The following is an 18,702-nucleotide window of genomic DNA, read 5'->3' as shown; positions in this document are numbered from 1 at the left end:
ACTACGTAAAGCAACATAGCCCTAGCACAAATTTAGTTTCCAATCATCCATTGACCCTGAAAAGAACCTGAATGGGATCTCTGAACTAAAGGGTAGGGGTGCTACCTGCAGCAAGAGGACTCTGAGGAAAATACATGGAATCAGCCCCATCAACCTTGACAATCAAGTATGCCTTAGAATGTGATGCTCATGGGTGCATGATGATGCAGAAATTGAGAAATATTGGCCCTCCACATGGGGTGGAAGGAGTGCCCACGTGAGTGTTATTTTGTTAGACTTCTCCTACATGCTCAGTACAAGCCCCAAATCCAATGAAAAGATACAATTTTTAAGTTCAGACAAAGGGATGAAGGAGCTAGTCTACGGAAGTTAGTGACGGAGACAAGACTGAAGTTGGAAGTAGTGGCACTATGACTTGAGGGACAGAAGGGGGATAGCTCGTACTGCAAAAACCCTCCCCTTCAAGAGGATATGTGTTTGATATTTGATGTGCCTCTCCTACTCTAATGTCCATGTGTACAACCCATGAGATGGTACTATATATCAGTTGCAAAGAGGGCCAAGATCTGGCAGCAACACATGTGGGTCTTGTCCTCCTGAGATAAACATCGACCTTTTTATATATTTCAATCCCAATTACAACCCCTTTACCATAAGCACTTGGTTCTGTTGAGGTTTATCAAAAGCACTAGTCCTCGGACAATTCCAAGAGGAATGGTCCTTTCCATTGCATCTTAAACATAATTTCTCTAAGTGGTCTTGGTACAAACACTAGTTTAGGTCCTGGTTTGAAGTATAAATTCCATTTAACCCTCATTAATGGTTATCTTCATATATCTAGGTTTACTTTATAGCCTCATCAAAAGTTTTGGGAGAATTTCTCTCCCCTCAACTTTGTAATCATCTTCGAGACCCCTTTACAACCATACCTTTCACTTTGAGCACAGCCTCCATTTAATCGGGAACCTACCGAATTACAGGATTTCTACCATATAATGTACTGATCCATATGCTCCCACGCTCACTCAAGCTCATTCCCACGTGGAAATTCTTCCAAGAAAGCTTGTGCAAACTCAGCCGATGTCTTAGGAACTTTGTGGGTTCCCCTAATGCTCATCCCCCATTTTTAAGCTTTACTTCCAAGAGACACACTAACCCCAAGGACTTGGTATTCTGCTGGGGCATTATTTAGTCGATGTAGGGCATTTTGAATAAATATATTGATGGCATCTTTATTTCTCTCTCGCTCTTCCACATATGGTAGAGGTTTCTCTTGAAGAAGAGGTAACCTCCCCATATGGTAGTGTTGTAATGACACTTAAAAGTGGTTAATTGAGAACCGCTTAGGGTTCCTACCATGTCAGATAAATATAGAGAGCTTGCTTGCTACAGACAACTCCCTGCAGCAGAAGACTTTCCCAAGATCATACAACTCTGTGTGTGCACAATAGCATAAGACACAAACACAGATCTTACGGTGTTCAAGCAAAAGACTGCCAAAATACCATGCATATATGAATAGATCGAGTACAAAATGTAATCTCCATTGTACCAGCAGCAGCATGGAAGAAAGAACACGTCCCAAAAGCATGGGAAGGGAGAGAAGTGAGGGGGGGAGGAAATAGAAATGGATGATGAAACTGAACAGGAAGGAGAGCGAGCTCAACGTAGATAGAGATAAGAAGTCAAACCAATACATATTTGCAAATGAGTGGGGTGGAGCTTTCATAGTCATTCCCCCAAATCCTCCTAGTTAGCCCTCTAGTGAAATTTGCCCCTAGTACAATCCCCACAAAGCATAATTTGTCTCCTCATTACACCAGGCACATTCTCTTGCACTGCAAGTGTGACCATCAACAAACCATTCAGCTTACAACCAATCCGAACTAGCTCAGCATGATTTGTCTCTTCATAGCACTAATCACTTTCTCTTGCATCGCACATGTGACCATCAAGAAACCATTCAGCTTACGACCCAGGGGCCAGAATGGACATCTCCTCAAACACTTTATCTAAGATAATACCTGGCCACAAAGATCTCTCACTATGTACCAGTGAATCTCTAAACATGTGCAGATTCCAACTTCTTCAGTAAAAAACATGCACATATAATACAAAGGGGAACACGTCTGTCGCAGTACTTATTGATAAAACCATACATGTGAAGCTGAATGCGTGACTAAACAAATGACAAATTTTCTCATCAATGTTTCTTAAACCAAATGCCAATTGGTGAGTTTGCTTCATGTCACAATGTAGTCCTCTATGTGAAGTAGCATGCTATCTATCATACATGCACGGCTAACCATGACCTGGTGGATAGCCAGACAGCAGAGAAACATGATAGCAATAGAAGCAGCCAATTCCACATACCACATGACTGACAAACTTGCCAGTTGTTGGGTTGACACCCATTATTGACACCCCTGTGAAAATAAGCTCAGGCCTCCAAGGAAGAAGTGCAAATTTCATGGTCATTGTCCAACGAGTTGTAATTTCATTGGGTCCTGACTGCCACCAAAGAACTGAAATCAGAAATTCCAATGGCATGATCATAGAACGCCTGTGTAATATCTACCTTGAATTGATACAATTTTTTCATTTGCTAGCCAAAAGTATTACCACTGCTGGAACACGAGCATTCCCAAAATATGAATATAAGTGAATATACATAGCTTTCACACAATGAGTAAAAGGCGAAATACATATCCATCATATAAAATGTAAACACTTTTAGAAAGCAAACATTTCACATTACGAGGTAAAGCAAATCTATTTAAGCATATCATCACCAAAAATTACAAGCATAGAAAAGTTCTAAAGTACAAAGACCCACATGGAGGGAAAATGTAGGTGCCACCAAGAATAACAGTACACTAATCCTACTCCAATTTTTTGACCAAGGGAGATTGTGAAGCTAAACTTGAACAGAACAAGGGAATCAAGGTGGACTTTACTTGTCCTATTAAAATCTTTGGAGCTGACAATAACATTGAATACAGATGCAGAGCTATTTGAAATATTATAACTAAAAAATAAGCAATCCAAAGATAGGCTTACATAAATATATGGAAATGTATTGTGACGCCAAAATTTGATATTTTTTTATTTGACATTAGTATTGTTTTCTTCTATGTTTGATAAGAGTTTGAGTATCAAGTGATAGCCTAGCGGCTCTCACTTATTTCTATTTTCTAAGATATTGTATGGGATTGAGAGGATGAGTGGAATGGATCATTGTAAATACCATAGGTATGAATTATAAATACCTTGATATGGGGTGAGAGTTATTTGTGTATGGGATATTATGGGGTTTTTAGAAAATAGGAAGAGTGAGTCATATAAAGAGGTGGCTTTATGTCCATGTGTTCCAATAATATAAGAGAGGCCACATGCCAAGCGTGTGGAAGGCATGTGGAGGAGTGTGGAGTCAAGAGGAATCCTTCTAGAATTCCCATGTGGAATAAGGAGGATGTGGACATATGGAAAAGAGAGGGTCCCTATGGACTCCATGTGGAGAGACTCTTGACTTTCTCAATATTTTAAGAGTCTTGAGCATCTTTTGATGGGACACATGGCAAGAGTAGCCAAAAAGGATATGGATGGTGACATACGGGCTTATCTGATTGATGGGAAAAAGAATCTACAAGCAACAATGGTAAATGGGTGAAGGAGGGTGACAAAATCTCTATAAAAGGAGCCCTCCTTTCCCTTGTTCATCATCTCTTCCACCATTAGGCCTCATGTTGCTGTAGCTCTAGTCTCCTCAAGCCTCTTCATGAGCCTTCTCTCCCTCTTGTAGATATTCTCTTATGTAGACTCTTGAGTCCATCTCTCTCTATGAGTAGTCTTGGAGCTTTTGCTCCCTCTTGTACGTATGAAACCTCTTCTTCTCCCTTGTGTTTGTAATATTTTGAGTTGCATTGGAGTGGAGTCTCACTCTATTGGTAATGAAGGTCGCTTCAAGTTCTCTCTCTTAAGTGTCTCTTTTCTTTTTCCATTGTTTTCTCTTTCAAAGTGCTCAAAAGTCTTGTCTATTCGGACGCTCATTGCGCATACATGGTTTATCTATTTCCCAAGCCACAAAGGGAGCTCTTCCTTCCCTCCTAGGTAACCTCTATGGGACTTTAATCGTTGATGAAGTCTAAGCATGGAGGTAGTATTATCCCAAGTCGGCACCAGTAGAAGGAGTAGGTGTTTTTTATGATAGTTTGACCGCCTGTCAGTATTTTGCTCATAACTTTTTGCTCTGTCATCCGATTTGGACGAAACTTATATCAGCGCGAAGCTCTCTTCAAGGAGCATCATCCTATGTCTTCAGTTATTGTATTAGATTTCATACCAAGAATCTATGACTCTCTGTATGTGACTGTTTCTTTTTCAAACAGTTTTTACCCCCGTCCAATAAACTGCCCATATCTTTCCGACCGCTTCTCTGTTTCTTATGAAACTTATATCAGAGCAAAGCCCATTTCAAGGCGCATCTGGATATGTGTTTGAATATTTTATATCGTGTCTCTACTGAAAGTTATGGGTCTCTGTGTCTTATGACAGTTTGGAGAGTGTTTTGAGCTAAGTGTAAAGGTGTCTATGAAGGAGGTGCAATGTTTCCTTAGAGCCTACCCATCCGACCCAATCAGCCCCTTCAAACTCCTCGATATATATCAATTCATATCATGTTAAGCCGCAAGATCTTCTTTGAGCAACGTATCACTCTTCTCTTTGGCGCAGACCGGCTTGCTGAGATTATGGCCTCCGTTGATCCTTTCCTTCTCGCTATGCTTGAGTACAACATCACTTGGGATATTACCATCTTCATTCTCATATAAGGGAGGATAGTATGGTGTGTTCTCTTGGTATCAAAGCTTCTTTTTAATGTCCCTTTTCCAGTGATGAATATCTCTATCACTCAGTTCGAAAGCAGTAGGAAGTGAAGAGGTGCGTGAAGTTTATTACCCCCAACTTCATGTCACATCTTTTGGTGGAAACGCCGGGTACATTTGGTATTGGATTCATCCCATCTTACTAAATGGTCTCGGGTGTACTTGATTGCATGTTATGCATAGTATAGGCATGTGTTTTCTGATGTGGTAAAGAAGATGCCTGAAAGAACTCCATTAGAAGAGACTGCAGCCCGTTTAAGAGAACTAGAAGATTGTGAAGGTGATGCTCAAGCTATTCGCACGGTCATTATGATCATATCCTTTATGTTTGCACTCTTGAATATGTTGGTGAATCGACAATGCGGACAGCAAACACAATGATAGATTGGGGATTGTTTCATGCACTAGCAGCTTGGTGTGAAGGAGAGTTGAGTCTTTAGGTAGTTTTTGACTATAACAGTGGAGTGGTGATTCTCAATGCTTTCAACTTCTTTTGCTATACAAATGATGAAGAGTACAATATCTTGAAGCTGTTATATGCACTTCCAATTGTGAGAATGGTGATTCTTAAATGCATGTATACACAATGTTTTCATGGTGCTGGTTGGTATCTTATTTTTGAAGATTTTATTGAGAATCACATTGTGGAGGGCTTTCAACAAGTGGTTATGCATAATAAGTTGGTCTTTGTATACTAAGGCTCTCTGGGATCTTGTTTGGGATATTATTTGAATCTTGGTGTTTCCCTTTTGTGTTTCATCATGGTGAAGATTCCAATGTTTCGAGGGACCCAAGGGGAAGACCCGGAGTCTTATCTTTGGGATTTTGTTCGAGGATGCCGGCTTTCTGGATGGTCCATGAAGGATCGGGCAAAAAATTTGCATGATTTTCTTGAAGGTATAGCCTTGAGTTAACATGACGCCTTGCCGGACTCTACTAAGGAGGACTGGGACTAAGTAGTGACTACAATGAAGCAGAGATTTGGGACAGTGGAGTCGCTAAATGCTTTGATGTTGCAGTTGAATTGGTTCTATCAAGGAGAGGGTGAGATGGTCTCTGTGTTGGCAATCCGATATAAAACTTTAAGCACAAAGTATGAAAGGGTAGCTTTGCAAGCTGTGGCATCTGCATCATTGGCCCCTCAAAGTCTTGTAGGAATGGAGCACTTAAAGATGAGCAGCTCATATCACCTTTGGTCAATTACTTGCTTTGTCTTCAAAACTACGGAAGGAATGGGAAAAGCTAGCAAGCACAAAAGTGTCAAAGAAGAAAAAGAAAAAAAGTGCCATTTCTGTTGTTCAAAAGGTAGATATAGATGTTGGTGGTGATGTACTTGTGGTTAATGTGATCATTGATGGTCAAGTGATTCCTAATGTGTACATTGATGGAGGTGCATCAATTAATGTCATGAGTGAGAAGACCATGATAGATGCTGATTTAAAATACTCTAGTACTATCTTTCCTTATCGCATCAAATTGGCTGACAACACCAGGGTTAAGACCTTGGGAGTTGTGAAGAATCTAGAAGTGGATGTATGTGAAATTTCTGTGCCGACTATTTTTCAGGTGATCCCTACCAAGCCAAATGCACGTGCCTATCCATTGATTTTGGGAAGGCCTTGGCTACGCAAGGCGAAAGCTGTTCAAAAGTGGGATACTAGAGAATTGATTTTGCAGGGAAATGATAAGAAGGTGCGCTACAACATCAGAAGTCGCAAAAAGGAAGTTGTCAAGGAGGAGTCTTCAACATCAGAGAGTTCGAGCTCTGACTTAACCGATGAAGAAGAAGAGACAGGGTGTAGCTCCGAGGAGTCCACCTCAGAGGGTGAGGTGGAAGGAGTGGCCTTTGGTCTTTGTCTTGGTGTCCATCGGAATGAGTCAGGAGGGAACAAGGTGGTAATACAAGAAGATCATGTAGAGACACTTCATGTGGAGGATGTGGAGCACACTAAACAACACCAACGCAATGAAGAGCTTCTTGGTGATTCTCTATCAGGTAGTGAGAAGCTCCAGTACTTGGATATGTTAGATGATTTTCCATGTCTCTTTGCAACAAGCTATTCAGACCAGTCTCTCTTGTGGAGCACAAGATTGAGTTGAAGCCAGAAAGCAAGCTAATTGTGCAATGCTTAAGGTGATTGGGGGTGATCCAAGCTGAGGCACTAAAGAAAGAGGTAACACAACTACTTGAGGCGGGATTCATCTTTGCCATTCCAAGATGAAATACTAGACCAAGTAGCAGGGCATGAGATGTATTCTGTATGTGATGGGTATTCTGGGTACTTCCAAATTCGTATTTGGGAGGAAGATCAAAAGAAAACATCATTTGTCACACCTTGGGGAGTTTTTGCTTACAAAGTGATGCCTTTTGGGTTGACCAATGCACCAGCTACATTTCAAAGGTTTATGAGTCAAGTGCTCGAGCCTTACTTGGGAAAGTTCATAAGGATGTTTTTGGATGATTTTTGCATTTATTCTCGGCGCATAGATCACATGGAGAAGTTAAAGATGGCCTTAGCTAGGATTGATGAAGCAAAAGGGTGTCTAAATCCTAACAAGTGTCATTTGGCTCAAACAAAAGTAGTCTTGTTGGAGCATATTGTGTTTGAAGAAGGCCTGCAAATGGATCCTGACAAGGTTCAAGCAATCATGGCATTGCTAGGTCCTGAGAGTGTCACTGGTGTTCGCAGAATTCTAGAAAAAAGCAAGTATTATCAACACTTTTGTAATGATTTCACAGAGATAGTGCATCCCATGAACTTATTGACAAGAAAAGGAGTTTCTTTCCAATGGGGTGTGGAGCAACAGAAGTCTTTTCAGCAACTTAAGGAGGCCATGAGTAAGGACCCAATATTAAAGCCCCCTGATTGGTCTCAAGACTTTTATGTAAATCTAAGTGTATCTTTGCATTTAGTTGGTGCTGTAATGCTACAAAAAGGAGAGGCAGGTAGAATGCAACCCATCTATTATGCAAGCCGACAGCTTACAGAGGTGGAAACAAGGTATGAAGAAATGGAGCAGCAAGCTGTCTCTTTGGTGTTTTCAGTCAGAAAGTTTCGCTCCTATTTTATACCTCGACCATTTGTCTTCCTTACCTCTCAGTCTGTATTAGCATATCTAGTTCGCAAGCCTAATCCTGGGGTAAGATTTGCAAAATGGTTGTCATAGCTTCAAGAGTTCTCTTTCTGTTTTATCACTGAAAATACCACTAGGTCCACTATGGCAGATTTGCTCACAAGACGGGAGGATCTAGGAGAAGAAAAGAAATGTAAGGAGACCATTAAAGATGAAAGCGATACACCACCAACAGCTTTTGTTTTGTATTTTGATGGGGATTTTAGTCCTTCACGCCAACAAGAAGCCGGGGGGATAGTCTTGATGAATTCTGAAGGTCAAGAGATATGGGCAAGAGGACAAGAGCTTCCAAGTATCACAACTAACAATGCAACTGAGTATAATGCTTTGATTCTTGGTTTGGAGGGTTGTCTTCAAAGTCAAGTTAGAGAATTGAAAGTAAGAGGAGATTCTCAGCTTATTATAAAGCAAATGCAAGGGCATTACAAGACAAGAAGTCCTCATTTGAAGGAGCTTAATCAAAAGGCTATGACACTATGTAGTCAATTTGATTTTTGCAAGTTTGTTCATATAAACAGAAAAGAAAATCAAAGGGCACATGAGTTAGCTACTCAAGCCATTGTAGCACAAGACCGAGGGGTGGTTTCTTTGGTAGACACTGGATGGCCAGAACTACAAGATGTTCAGTAATATGTGAAAGAATGCATGTTTCCTCGATGGTTAACTCCACAACAGAAGCAGAGATTGGTAAGGAAGGCTTGTCCCAATACTATTATTGATGACATTCTTTATAAATTGGGAAAAGACAAGGTGCTCCATCGGGTGGTCCATCCCATGGAGACTAAGAGAATCCTAGAAATGTGTCATGAATGCTCCGGTCATTTTGCTTCAACGAGCACAGCTAGGAGAATTCTTAATGCAGGTTACTTTTGGCCACGCCTCCATAAGGATGTATATGAATGGTGTCGAAGTTGTAAAGTATGCCAAAAGTTTGGAAGGCGACAATTGATTCTTGGGCCCTTGAAGCCTATTCCAGCGTATGGACCATTTAAGAGATGGGGGTAAGACTTTGTGGGACCACTCCCTCGCTCATCTCAGGGCAAGCATTATTTATTAGTGGCCACAGATTATGTGACTCGATGGACAGAGACCAAGACCACAGTCAATAGCAAGGCAAGCACACTTGCAAAATTTCTCTTTGATCAAATTTGTTCACGCTTTGGTTGTCCTTTGGAAATTCTCACTGATGGAGGAACCTCTTTTAGAAATGAACTAATTGAAGATGTGGTGCATAAGCTAAAGATAAATCATAGCATGTCCACGCCATACTATCCCCAATGTAATGGCTTGGCTGAGAAAACAAATGGAATGTTGTGTAATTCAATGGGAAAGCTTGTAAACACCAAGAAAAGGCATTGGAATAGGCACTTGGCAGAAGTTTTATGGGCTTACAGAACCACACACAAGCTAGCTATTGGGTTTACACCATTCCAACTAGTGTATGGAATAGAAGCCATTTTGCCCATTAAATTAAAAATACATAGTCTTCGCACTGCTGTTGCAAGAAAAGAAGGACAAGAGGATGCCTATGCTCAACGCTTGGTACAGCTAGAAGCCTTCGATACATGCAGATTACATGCCTTACAAAACTTCGAAGCTTCTCAAAAAAGGCACAAGGTTCGTTTTGACACCAAATTACACAAGAAGAAAGATATTGCAGAAGGAGATTTGGCCATGAGATTTGATAGCCGTCTGGACAAGCGGCTAGACAAAAAGTTTATCGACCGATGGAAGGGACCATATCGGATCAAAAAGAAGTTCACGAATGGAACCTATCAGCTTGAGGATGTTGATGGCATAATGATACTCAGACGCACCAATGAGTATCGCCTTAAATTCTTCTATGCTCGACCACCTTGAGGGCCAACAGACCCACTATTTCACTGAGGGGGGAAAGATGTGACGCCAAAAATTGATATTTTATATTTGGCATTGGTATTGTTTTCTTCTATGTTTGATAAGAGTTTGAGTATCAAGTGATAGCTTAGCGGCTCTCACTTATTTCTATTTTCTAAGATATTGTATGGGATTGAGACGATGAGTGGAATGGATCATTGTAAATACCATAGGTATGAATTATAAATACCTTAGTATGGGGTGGGAGTTATTTGTGTATGAGATATTATGGGGTTTTTAGAAAATAGGAAGAGTTAGTCATATAAAGAGGTAGGCTCATGTCCATGTGTTCCAATAATATAAGAGAGGCCACATGCCAAGCGTGTGGAAGGCATGTGGAGGAGTGTGGAGGGCATGTGGAGGAGTGTGGAGTCAAGAGGAATCCTTCTAAAATTCCCATGTGGAATAAGGAGGATCTGGATATATGGAAAAGAGAGGGTCCCTATGGACTCCATCTGGGGAGACTCTTGACTTTCTCAATATTTTAAGAGTCTTGAGCATCTTTTGATGGGACACATGGCAAGAGTAGCCAAAAAGGACATGGATGATGACATACGGGCTTATGTGATTGATGGGGAAAAGAATCTACAGGCAGCAATTGTAAATGGATGAAGAAGGGTGACAAAATCTCTATAAAAGGAGCCCTCCTCTCCCTTGTTCATCATCTCTTCCACCATTAGGCCTCATGTTGCTTTAGCTCTAGTCTCCTCAAGCCTCTTCCATGAGCCTTCTCTCCCTCTTGTAGATATTCTCTTATGTAGACTCTTGAGTCCATCTCTCTCTAGTTCATTCTCTCTCTATGAGTAGTCTTAGAGCTTTCTCTCCCTCTTGTACGTATGAAACCTCTTATTCTCCTTTGTGTTTGTAGTATTTTGAGTTGCATTGGAGTGGAGTCTCACTCTATTGGTAATGAAGGTCACTTCGGGTTCTCTCTCTTGAGTGTCTCTTTCCTTTTTTCATTGTTTTCTCTTCCAAAGTGCTCAAAAGTGTTGTCTATTCGGCCGCTCATTGCGCATACATGGTTTATCTATTTTCCAAGCCACAAAGGGAGCTCTTCCTTCCCCCCTAGGCGACCCCTATGGGACTTGGATCATTGATGAAGTCTAAGCATGGAGGTAGTATTCTCCCAAGTCGGCACCAGTAGAAGAAGTAGGTGTTTTTCATGACAGTTTGACCCCCTGTCAGTATTTTGCTCATAACTTTTTGCTTCGGCGTCCGATTTGGACGGAACTTATATCAACGCAAAGCTCTCTTCAAGGAGCATCATCCTATGTCTTCAGTTATTGTATTAGATTTCAGAACAAAAATCTATGACTCTCTGTGTGTGACTGTTTCTTTTTCAAACAGTTTTTACCCCCGTCCAGTAAACTGCCCATATCTTTCCGACCGCTTCTCTGTTTCTTATGAAACTTATATCAGAGCGAAGCCCATTTCAAGGCGCATCTGGATATGTGTTTGAATATTTTATATCGTGTCTCTGCTGAAAGTTATGGGTCTCTGTGTCTTATGACAGTTTGGAAAGTGTTTTGAGCTAAGTGTAAAGGTGTCTATGAAGGAGGTGCAATGTTTCCTCGAAACCTACCCATCCGACCCAATCAGCCCCTTCAAACTCCTCGATATATATCAGTTCCTGTCATGTTGAGCCACAAGCTCTTCTCTTTGGCGAGACTGGCTTGCTGAGATTATGGCCTCCGCTGACCCTTTCCTTCTCCCTATGCTTGAGTACAACATCACTTGGAATGTTACCATCTTCATTCTCATATAAGGGAGGATAGTATGGTGTGGTCCCTTGGTATCAAAGCTTCTTTTTAATATCCCTTTCCTAGTGATGAATATCTCTATCACTCAGTTCGAAAGCAGCAGGAAGTGAAGAGGTGCGTGAAGTTTATTACCCCCAACTTCCCTCGCAACATGGTCAACCCTGTCTCTGTGATGGTCCTATGCTTCTTCTCAGCAACTCCATTGTGCTGAGATGTGCGAGCTGTAGTGAGTTGTCTCTTAACCCCGTGCTTCATGCAGAATCCATTGAACTCGGTAGAAGTGAACTTTCCCCCTTTGTCGGTGCGGAAGGCTTTGATTACCTCCCCGCTCTCCTTCTCTACCTGGGCCTTCCAGTCTTTGAATTTCTCAGAAGCCTGAGATTTCTTTGCCAAACAGAATACCCACGTCATGTGATTGAAATCATCCACTAATAAGAGAGAATACCGCGAACCTACGAATGAATTGCCTTCCATGCAAACCCTGCAGACACGATCAGTGCCTACAATCGGTGGAAGTCCATCCACCATCTTTGTCTTCTACATCTCGGAGAGAGTGCCATAGTTGACATGACCAAACCGCTCATGCCATAATCTGGATCTGCCATGGTCCCCGTGAACCAACACAACGTTGAGCCGATATAGCACATGCTCCTCGACACCTTGAGCCACCACCTATCCGTTTGTCTTGGATGTGACAGTGACCTTGCCGTTGTCGAATAAGACCCACATATTGTGCTTGTCTCATGGTTGCCAGGAAACGCCGTTCCATAGCTATGGAACGTTGAAATGGCGTTCTCTTCACTCAGCTTGAAGAGAACGTTTGTGGAATGTCTGGCCTCTGGAACAATTATGGAACATTCCATATCCCTTGTGGAACGTCTAGGGAACGTTCCCTAAGCCGTTCCCTTCATGCAGGTAACGATTTGGGGCAAATTATCTAATCCTAATCTAATCGGTGCGATTCGCCGCTCTGTGTGTTCCCGGCTTGCAGTCGACCTCCATGCTCTATGTGTTCGCCGCTTGCAAGCTTGCTTCGACTTGCAAGGCTGCATGCAACGCCTAGCCTATGCCTAGCAACTTGCTAACCCTAGCCTACGCTACCATTGTGCACCCTACGCTAGCATGCTGCATGCAAGCGTTCCAACACACACAGGTGACGGCACAAGACAGACAGCTATGCTAACGCCCATCTTCCAACTGCATACACAGGTGAAGGCTACACAAAAGAAGAGTTCTAGCTTGACGCTAGAGGCTGGGCCTTGGCAACTACACTAGCTTCTACAAACTGTTGGCAATAGGCTGTTGCACTCAACGACCAATTAGAACTCGGCGTTGAGGCTTCTTGGCGTTGAGGCTTGAGCTACATAAGGCTGAAGCATTGACTCTGCGTTGAGACTCTACCTTGACTCTACATTCAGATTTCAGAAGCTGAGCAGAGGAGTGAGGAGTTAAGACTCAGGAGGTGCTCAAGCCTCAGTGAAGCAGCCTGTGCGTACATTACTACAAAAATTATATACATATGCACAGTGCCAATGCTGTGTGCAAGTAGCATAGTTTGGTCATAATTAATTGCATGTACAATGTATCAATGCAATTGAGTCCTAGATTAGGTCTCAGTGTGACGCGACCTTCACCCCGCCCGCTGTTGCCCCCGCCCCTCGCGCTACCTTGGCTCCTGCCCTGCCACTCCCGCCCTTCTTTCCCCGCGCCCTCCCCTCGCACCCTGGTCGCCGCCCTGCTCGCCTTGCTGCAAGCCCCGTCCGATGGCTGAGCGCTCTCGCCTACTGGCCGGCTGCCCCTCTGCTCGGGATCTGCCGTGAGCCTCTCTTGGATGGCGCTTCCCCAACTGTGGCCTGCTTGTTGGTGGCTTCCTTTCCGTGGCAGTGTTGTCTTCCAGGCTGGTCTTTTGCACCCTTCTCCCTCTCCGTGGAGTAGAAAGCACTTGAGTTGGGGGTGTTCGAGCATTTGGAGGTGTCGAGCATGGGGCCTTGCACTTCTTCGGAGGGGAGTATCTTCAGCTTCAGCCTTCTCCCTTGCCCTAGCGGTCCTCCACCTTTGCACCTTCACAGCAGCAGTAGGTTCATCTTTCAGGAAGCGTCTCTCCCTTCCCCGTGGCATTTCTATGGCGGGAGGAGGTTTGCCCTGCACTCTCTTCTTCTTCCGGAGTTGGGGCTCTCCTCGCAGCTTTGCCCTGGCGACATCAGCCATGGCCATCCCCCAGCCGTCCAATTCGTGCCTCCCTGTGGTGGTGGTTGTGCTGCCCTCATCCCAACAGCATCTCCTGGCCGCGATTGGTGCACTGGAGCTGGAAAGACCTGGCCCTTGGACAACAACCTGGCCCCTGGAGGGGTCGCGTCTGCTGGTGGCCTCTTTGCTTGGGTCTCCAAGCTTCTCAAGACTCAAAGTTTTTCTCGAAGATTCTCTACCCACAGGGCGGCGGCTCTTGGCTCTATCCTCAGGGATCCCTTCTCCTAGGGCTCTACTTCTTCTCGTCGTACCAGGAGGCTCCCCAAGTGGGTTGAGGCCTGCAGATGCGTGGAGCGGGCTACTGGAGTGCGGACTCGTCGCCCCCCATTAGGTGGTGGCTGCTCATGCAGGCGGGTCTCTTCCTATTGGTGCCCTCGGGCGGGCTCGATGGACGGGAGCTCAGCGGAGGAGGGATCCATACATTCTTGGATCACGAGTACCTCTAGGATTCACTTCATCAGGGATCCGTAGCTTTTTTGGTTTTGCGGTTTACTGGTTCTCAGAAGACCCAGACTAGGGCTTCTTGTTTTGACAGCATTTTGCAACAGTTTGATGCTTAGCCCTGAGAGGCTTGTAGTTTCGCGGGAATTATCCCTTTGCTCCAGCATTGCTGTTGAGTCTCTTGTAATCCTTGTTTCGAAAGTAATATAATTAGCCCTTCTTTTTGCCAAAAAAAAAAAAATGTATCAATGCATCATATATTTGCCTATTGTGCAATGTACCAAGTTGATATTGACGGACTTCAATTTGTAACAGTGAACTGTGAGAGCAACAAACAAGTTACAACAATCAACTTTGAAGTTTGAATTCTCATGGCTCCTCCACGCCCTGATGCCCAATCCACTTGGTGAAAGGAAGTGGACCTTCTAGATCACGAAAATGGACATGCCGCTATTGTGGCCAGCTAGCAGTTCAATGAGAGTGAAAGCTCACTTGAGGAGAGCAGAACAAAGACATTAGCATATGTCCTTCAGTGCCATAAAATGTTCTTTTACGCTTAAAAGCATTGGCAAATGCATCTAAGCATGGTGCTCGAGCTTTTATGCCTGTTGGAAGTGCAGTGTCTACAAGTATTCCAGTCTCAGCAATGCCTTCTATTTCAGTTGCCACTTCCAGTCTTGGGAAGGGCAAGAAACAAGCTTCCTTAGCTGCCACTTGGCACCCTGGCAGGAAGGCAGAGGTAGATGATGCAATGGGGCGTTTTTTTTATAGAGGTGACATTGCCTTGAATCAAGCCCGCAATCCTTATTTTGCGGATATTGCAGCTTTTGGTCCCTCTTACACACCGCCATCTTATGAAGCCTTGAGAACCAAGATTTTAGAAGGAGAGAAGCACAACATAGAGAGGGCTTTGAAGCTTGTTAAAGAGGAATGGAAGACATTTGGTGCTACCTTGATGGGTGATGGATGGAGTGATACACATAGTCGATCTATTCAGGGCATAGTTGCATATTGCAGGGGTAAGTCATGCTTCCTAAAGTCCATTGATAACTCAGAGGGCGGAAAGACAGCAGGAAGGTTGGCTGATTTGTGGAGTGAATCTATTAATGAGGTGGGGGCTGATTATGTCATTCAATTCATAGCAGATGGGGAGAATTCCAACAGGGCAACAGGTCGCATTTTGGAGGCACATTATCCTAAGCTCATTTTTAGTGCTTGCATGGCACATTGCTTGAATAACTTGCTGAAGGACATAGGGAAGCTTGCTTGGGTTCATCCAATAATTGATTTTGCAAAAGATATTGTTTGTTTTGATCACACGACACCACTACATTCTTGCAGTGTATCGTAAGCTTGCCTCCAAAGACCTCTTGAAGTATTCAGAGACACATTTTGCATACAAATTCATCATGTTGGAGTGTCTTCTAGAGGTAAAAAATGCTCTAAGGCAGCTTGTTGTGTGTAATGAATGGGAGGCATGGAAGGAATCAAAGAGTGCAAATGCCTTGGAATTTATTCTTATCTGATGCCTATTGGGAGGATGTCAATCATATGGTGAAAATGGTGAAGCCCATCATCCTTTTGATGAGGCTTATGGATAATGATGAGCCATGCATTGGCAAAGTTTATGAGGGGATGGACAAAATGATTGAAAATGTGAAGGAGGTGGTGACTAATCCTGATAGGAAGCAAGAATTAGTAGACTTGGCAATGGAGCGGTGAAACTCCTATCATTCACCCTTGCATGCTGCAACTCATGTCTTCGATCCTGAATTTCAAGGTAACAAGCAAGAGTCTGATAAGGAGGTGATGCGAGGATGGGAGAAGATACTGAAGCAAATGGTACCAGATGCACAAGAGCAAAGGCAAGTAAAGGATGAGTTGGCTTTTTATAGGAAGAAATATGGAATGTGTGGCTCTGAGGATGCACAAAGGGACAGGTATATTGTGGTCTGGTCTATGGTGGGAGGATTATGGAGCTGATACACCTTTGTTGCAGAACTTGGCTATCCGCATTTTGAGTCAAGGAGCAAGTTCCTCTCCTTGTGAGCGCTTGTGGAGTAGCTTTGGGCACATTGCATCAAAGAAGAGGAACAGACTTGGGACACAAAAGGCAAGTGACCTTGTGTTTGTGCATGCAAACTTACATTTGCTTCAGAAGATGAATGCTGGGTACAGCCATGAGGAATTCATTGGATGGTAGGAGAAGCATGGTAAGGCAACAGGCCAGCAAATCGTTCCTATGGTGGGTGCATCCATGGATGATGTTGGAGATGACCAAGAAGATGGAGATCATCCAAATGATGGAGATGACGAAGAGGAGGAAGAGGGCAGCAACCACAATGCTGCAGATTTTTGATCATTGATGTTGACAGTGTTGAGTGGATCATGCATGCAGCAGCTAGTTTTTTAAGTTCTAGGAGCCTCAATAGTAGAAGGTGTCACTCTCCTTTTCTTGTATCCAGATTCAAGATTCCAAGACTCAAGATAATCTCATATGTTTGTGCCTTGTCTCTGATGGACTTTGCTTTTGTATGCCATTGGCAAGCTATAATGATTAATCTAGGTTCTATTATCAATGATTATTCGTGAACTATGTCTTGAGTCTTGAGTCCTTAAGGCTTACTCCAAAAGCAATTGCAATGTTTTTGAGTCTTGGATTCTAAGTTTAAGCTTTCTAATGTATAGAATAGTATGTTTGTTTATGGGTATGGTGACGTGGCGTTCCTGCGTTGTGTTTGGTTCAGCATTGACTAAGAGATTTCTTTCTGGCATCAAAGTTCATACACCTTACACTGAAAGATGAACGTTCCAACATTCGGTTCTATTCCTAACATACACCCCATCGGAGTTGTGTGCTCAGCTCATTGGATCTATCACTTATTGGTACGACAACTGGCCAAAAGAAACCCAAGGCAAACTATAATCAACATACAACGAGAAAAATAACGACTAAGAAGTGCCAAAGGGCAAACATGAATATGTAAAGAGTAGAAACATATCTAATCTTAATCAGCAAGCAATTTTATACATTCACAATGTCAAATTTTCCACATTTTTATCTAGACATTCCAACGTTTCAGTGCGTGCATATATGAAAACTGGATTGAGGCCAAACCATTCCAAAGAATACATGTTGAAACAAACGCGGGTCCGGTTTATTGACATGCAAATATTGGGATATCTATATATCACTGTTTTATGCGCCAGAACCCTCGTATGAAACAATGGGTGAAACCGACCAATTTGCCAAAAGCGCACGAAATTATAGCTTGCCAAGAAAAAGAAATTCACCTGTTTCACACTGTGAAGCTCAAATTTCGGTCTAAATAAAAACCGCAGCATCTGAATATTGAATAAATAGCCCTCCACGGAATTGTACCTAGTGATGGGATCTCTAAAATCTACATTCTTCTCGTAACGGTCCTTGTTGATGCCCCGATCGTCAAACAAGTGAGGCAAGTCGTCTTGGAGGAATGCAACGAGCTCTTGCATGAGAGGAGGAGAGCAGGTGGAATGGTCTTCAAGGGGAGGGCGGGAGATGGCAGTAGAGAGGGAAGTACGAGAGCGGTGTTTCATGGGGGAAGGGGAGGAGGCAAGGTGATGGTTGAAGGGGTGAAGGTGAGGGATGGCGAGAGGCTTATGCAGTTGAAATGAACGTAGAGGAAGAAGTGTTGTGGTAGCCATAGCCATGGTGGCAGCCGTAGCTTCGACGTGTGGAGCTCCAAGTAATCCTTATACTTCTACTTCATCTCACTTTTCTTACCAGCCGAAGATGTCGCGCACATGTAATGTGACTTGGGACCAGTTGGGCCCACTTCGGTCTTGGCATGTTCGTGCCACTCACTGGCCTATATAAGGGGCAGTCGCGTCGGGTATGGCATTCTTCCCATGCTCTAAGTCCACGTCGGGCGTTCTTGTTCATTCACAGCAGCTGCGCTGCTATTTAGTTGCACCAAGTGTTCATTGGTATAGTGGGAATTAGCCTGCGGGCGTTCAATCCATCAGTCAGCGCATTTCGCACCTAAATTATGTCACCCGCCCGTACAGTGGGCCGCCTTCACATGGCAGACACTTCTTTATGTGCCAGACGTGCGGACCCAGCAATCCCATTAGGCCACGTAAGATGATGACCCTCCCCTCCATTTTTGTAGGGTGTCCGAGCAACTTTTTTGAGCCCTTGGTACAAGCACGGCCCTCTCTGGAATAGTTATGAGCACTTTTGAAAGTCACTCCTCCTCGGCCTCTGCACAAACTAACATGTGACCAGGATTGGTTTAGGCCCCCTATAGTCTGGTTTGAGGAGGCATTCCTTAATGAGTGTGATAATCTGATCAAGG

The 18,702-nt window shown here is 43.5% G+C and overlaps 1 protein-coding gene and 1 pseudogene across 1 annotated transcript in view; one reads left to right on the top strand and one right to left on the bottom strand.

The window, feature by feature from the left end:
- HBP5 (SOUL heme-binding family protein) overlaps positions 1-18,092 on the bottom strand; it is a 45,226-nt gene extending 27,134 nt beyond the window's left edge. Inside the window, exons 1-2 of the mRNA XM_087379031.1 lie at positions 17,657-18,092; positions 2,374-2,511 (exon numbers count right to left, since the gene is read on the bottom strand). Coding sequence (XP_087235157.1) covers positions 2,374-2,511; positions 17,657-18,055 — 537 coding nt within the window. The 5' untranslated portion in view covers positions 18,056-18,092. The remainder of the gene's footprint in view (positions 1-2,373; positions 2,512-17,656) is intronic.
- Positions 15,827-16,565, top strand: LOC147898132 (uncharacterized; annotated as a pseudogene).
- Positions 18,093-18,702: the final 610 nt, after the last annotated feature.

This window comes from Dipteris shenzhenensis, chromosome 9 (assembly GCF_047967505.1).
Source record: "Dipteris shenzhenensis isolate YYH24624 ecotype China chromosome 9, Dip_SZ_1.0, whole genome shotgun sequence".
NCBI classification, from domain to species: Eukaryota; Viridiplantae; Streptophyta; class Polypodiopsida; order Gleicheniales; family Dipteridaceae; genus Dipteris; species Dipteris shenzhenensis.
The sequence above is the reverse complement of the archived record's forward strand: the minus strand, read 5'-3'. Positions and strand labels throughout refer to the sequence as shown.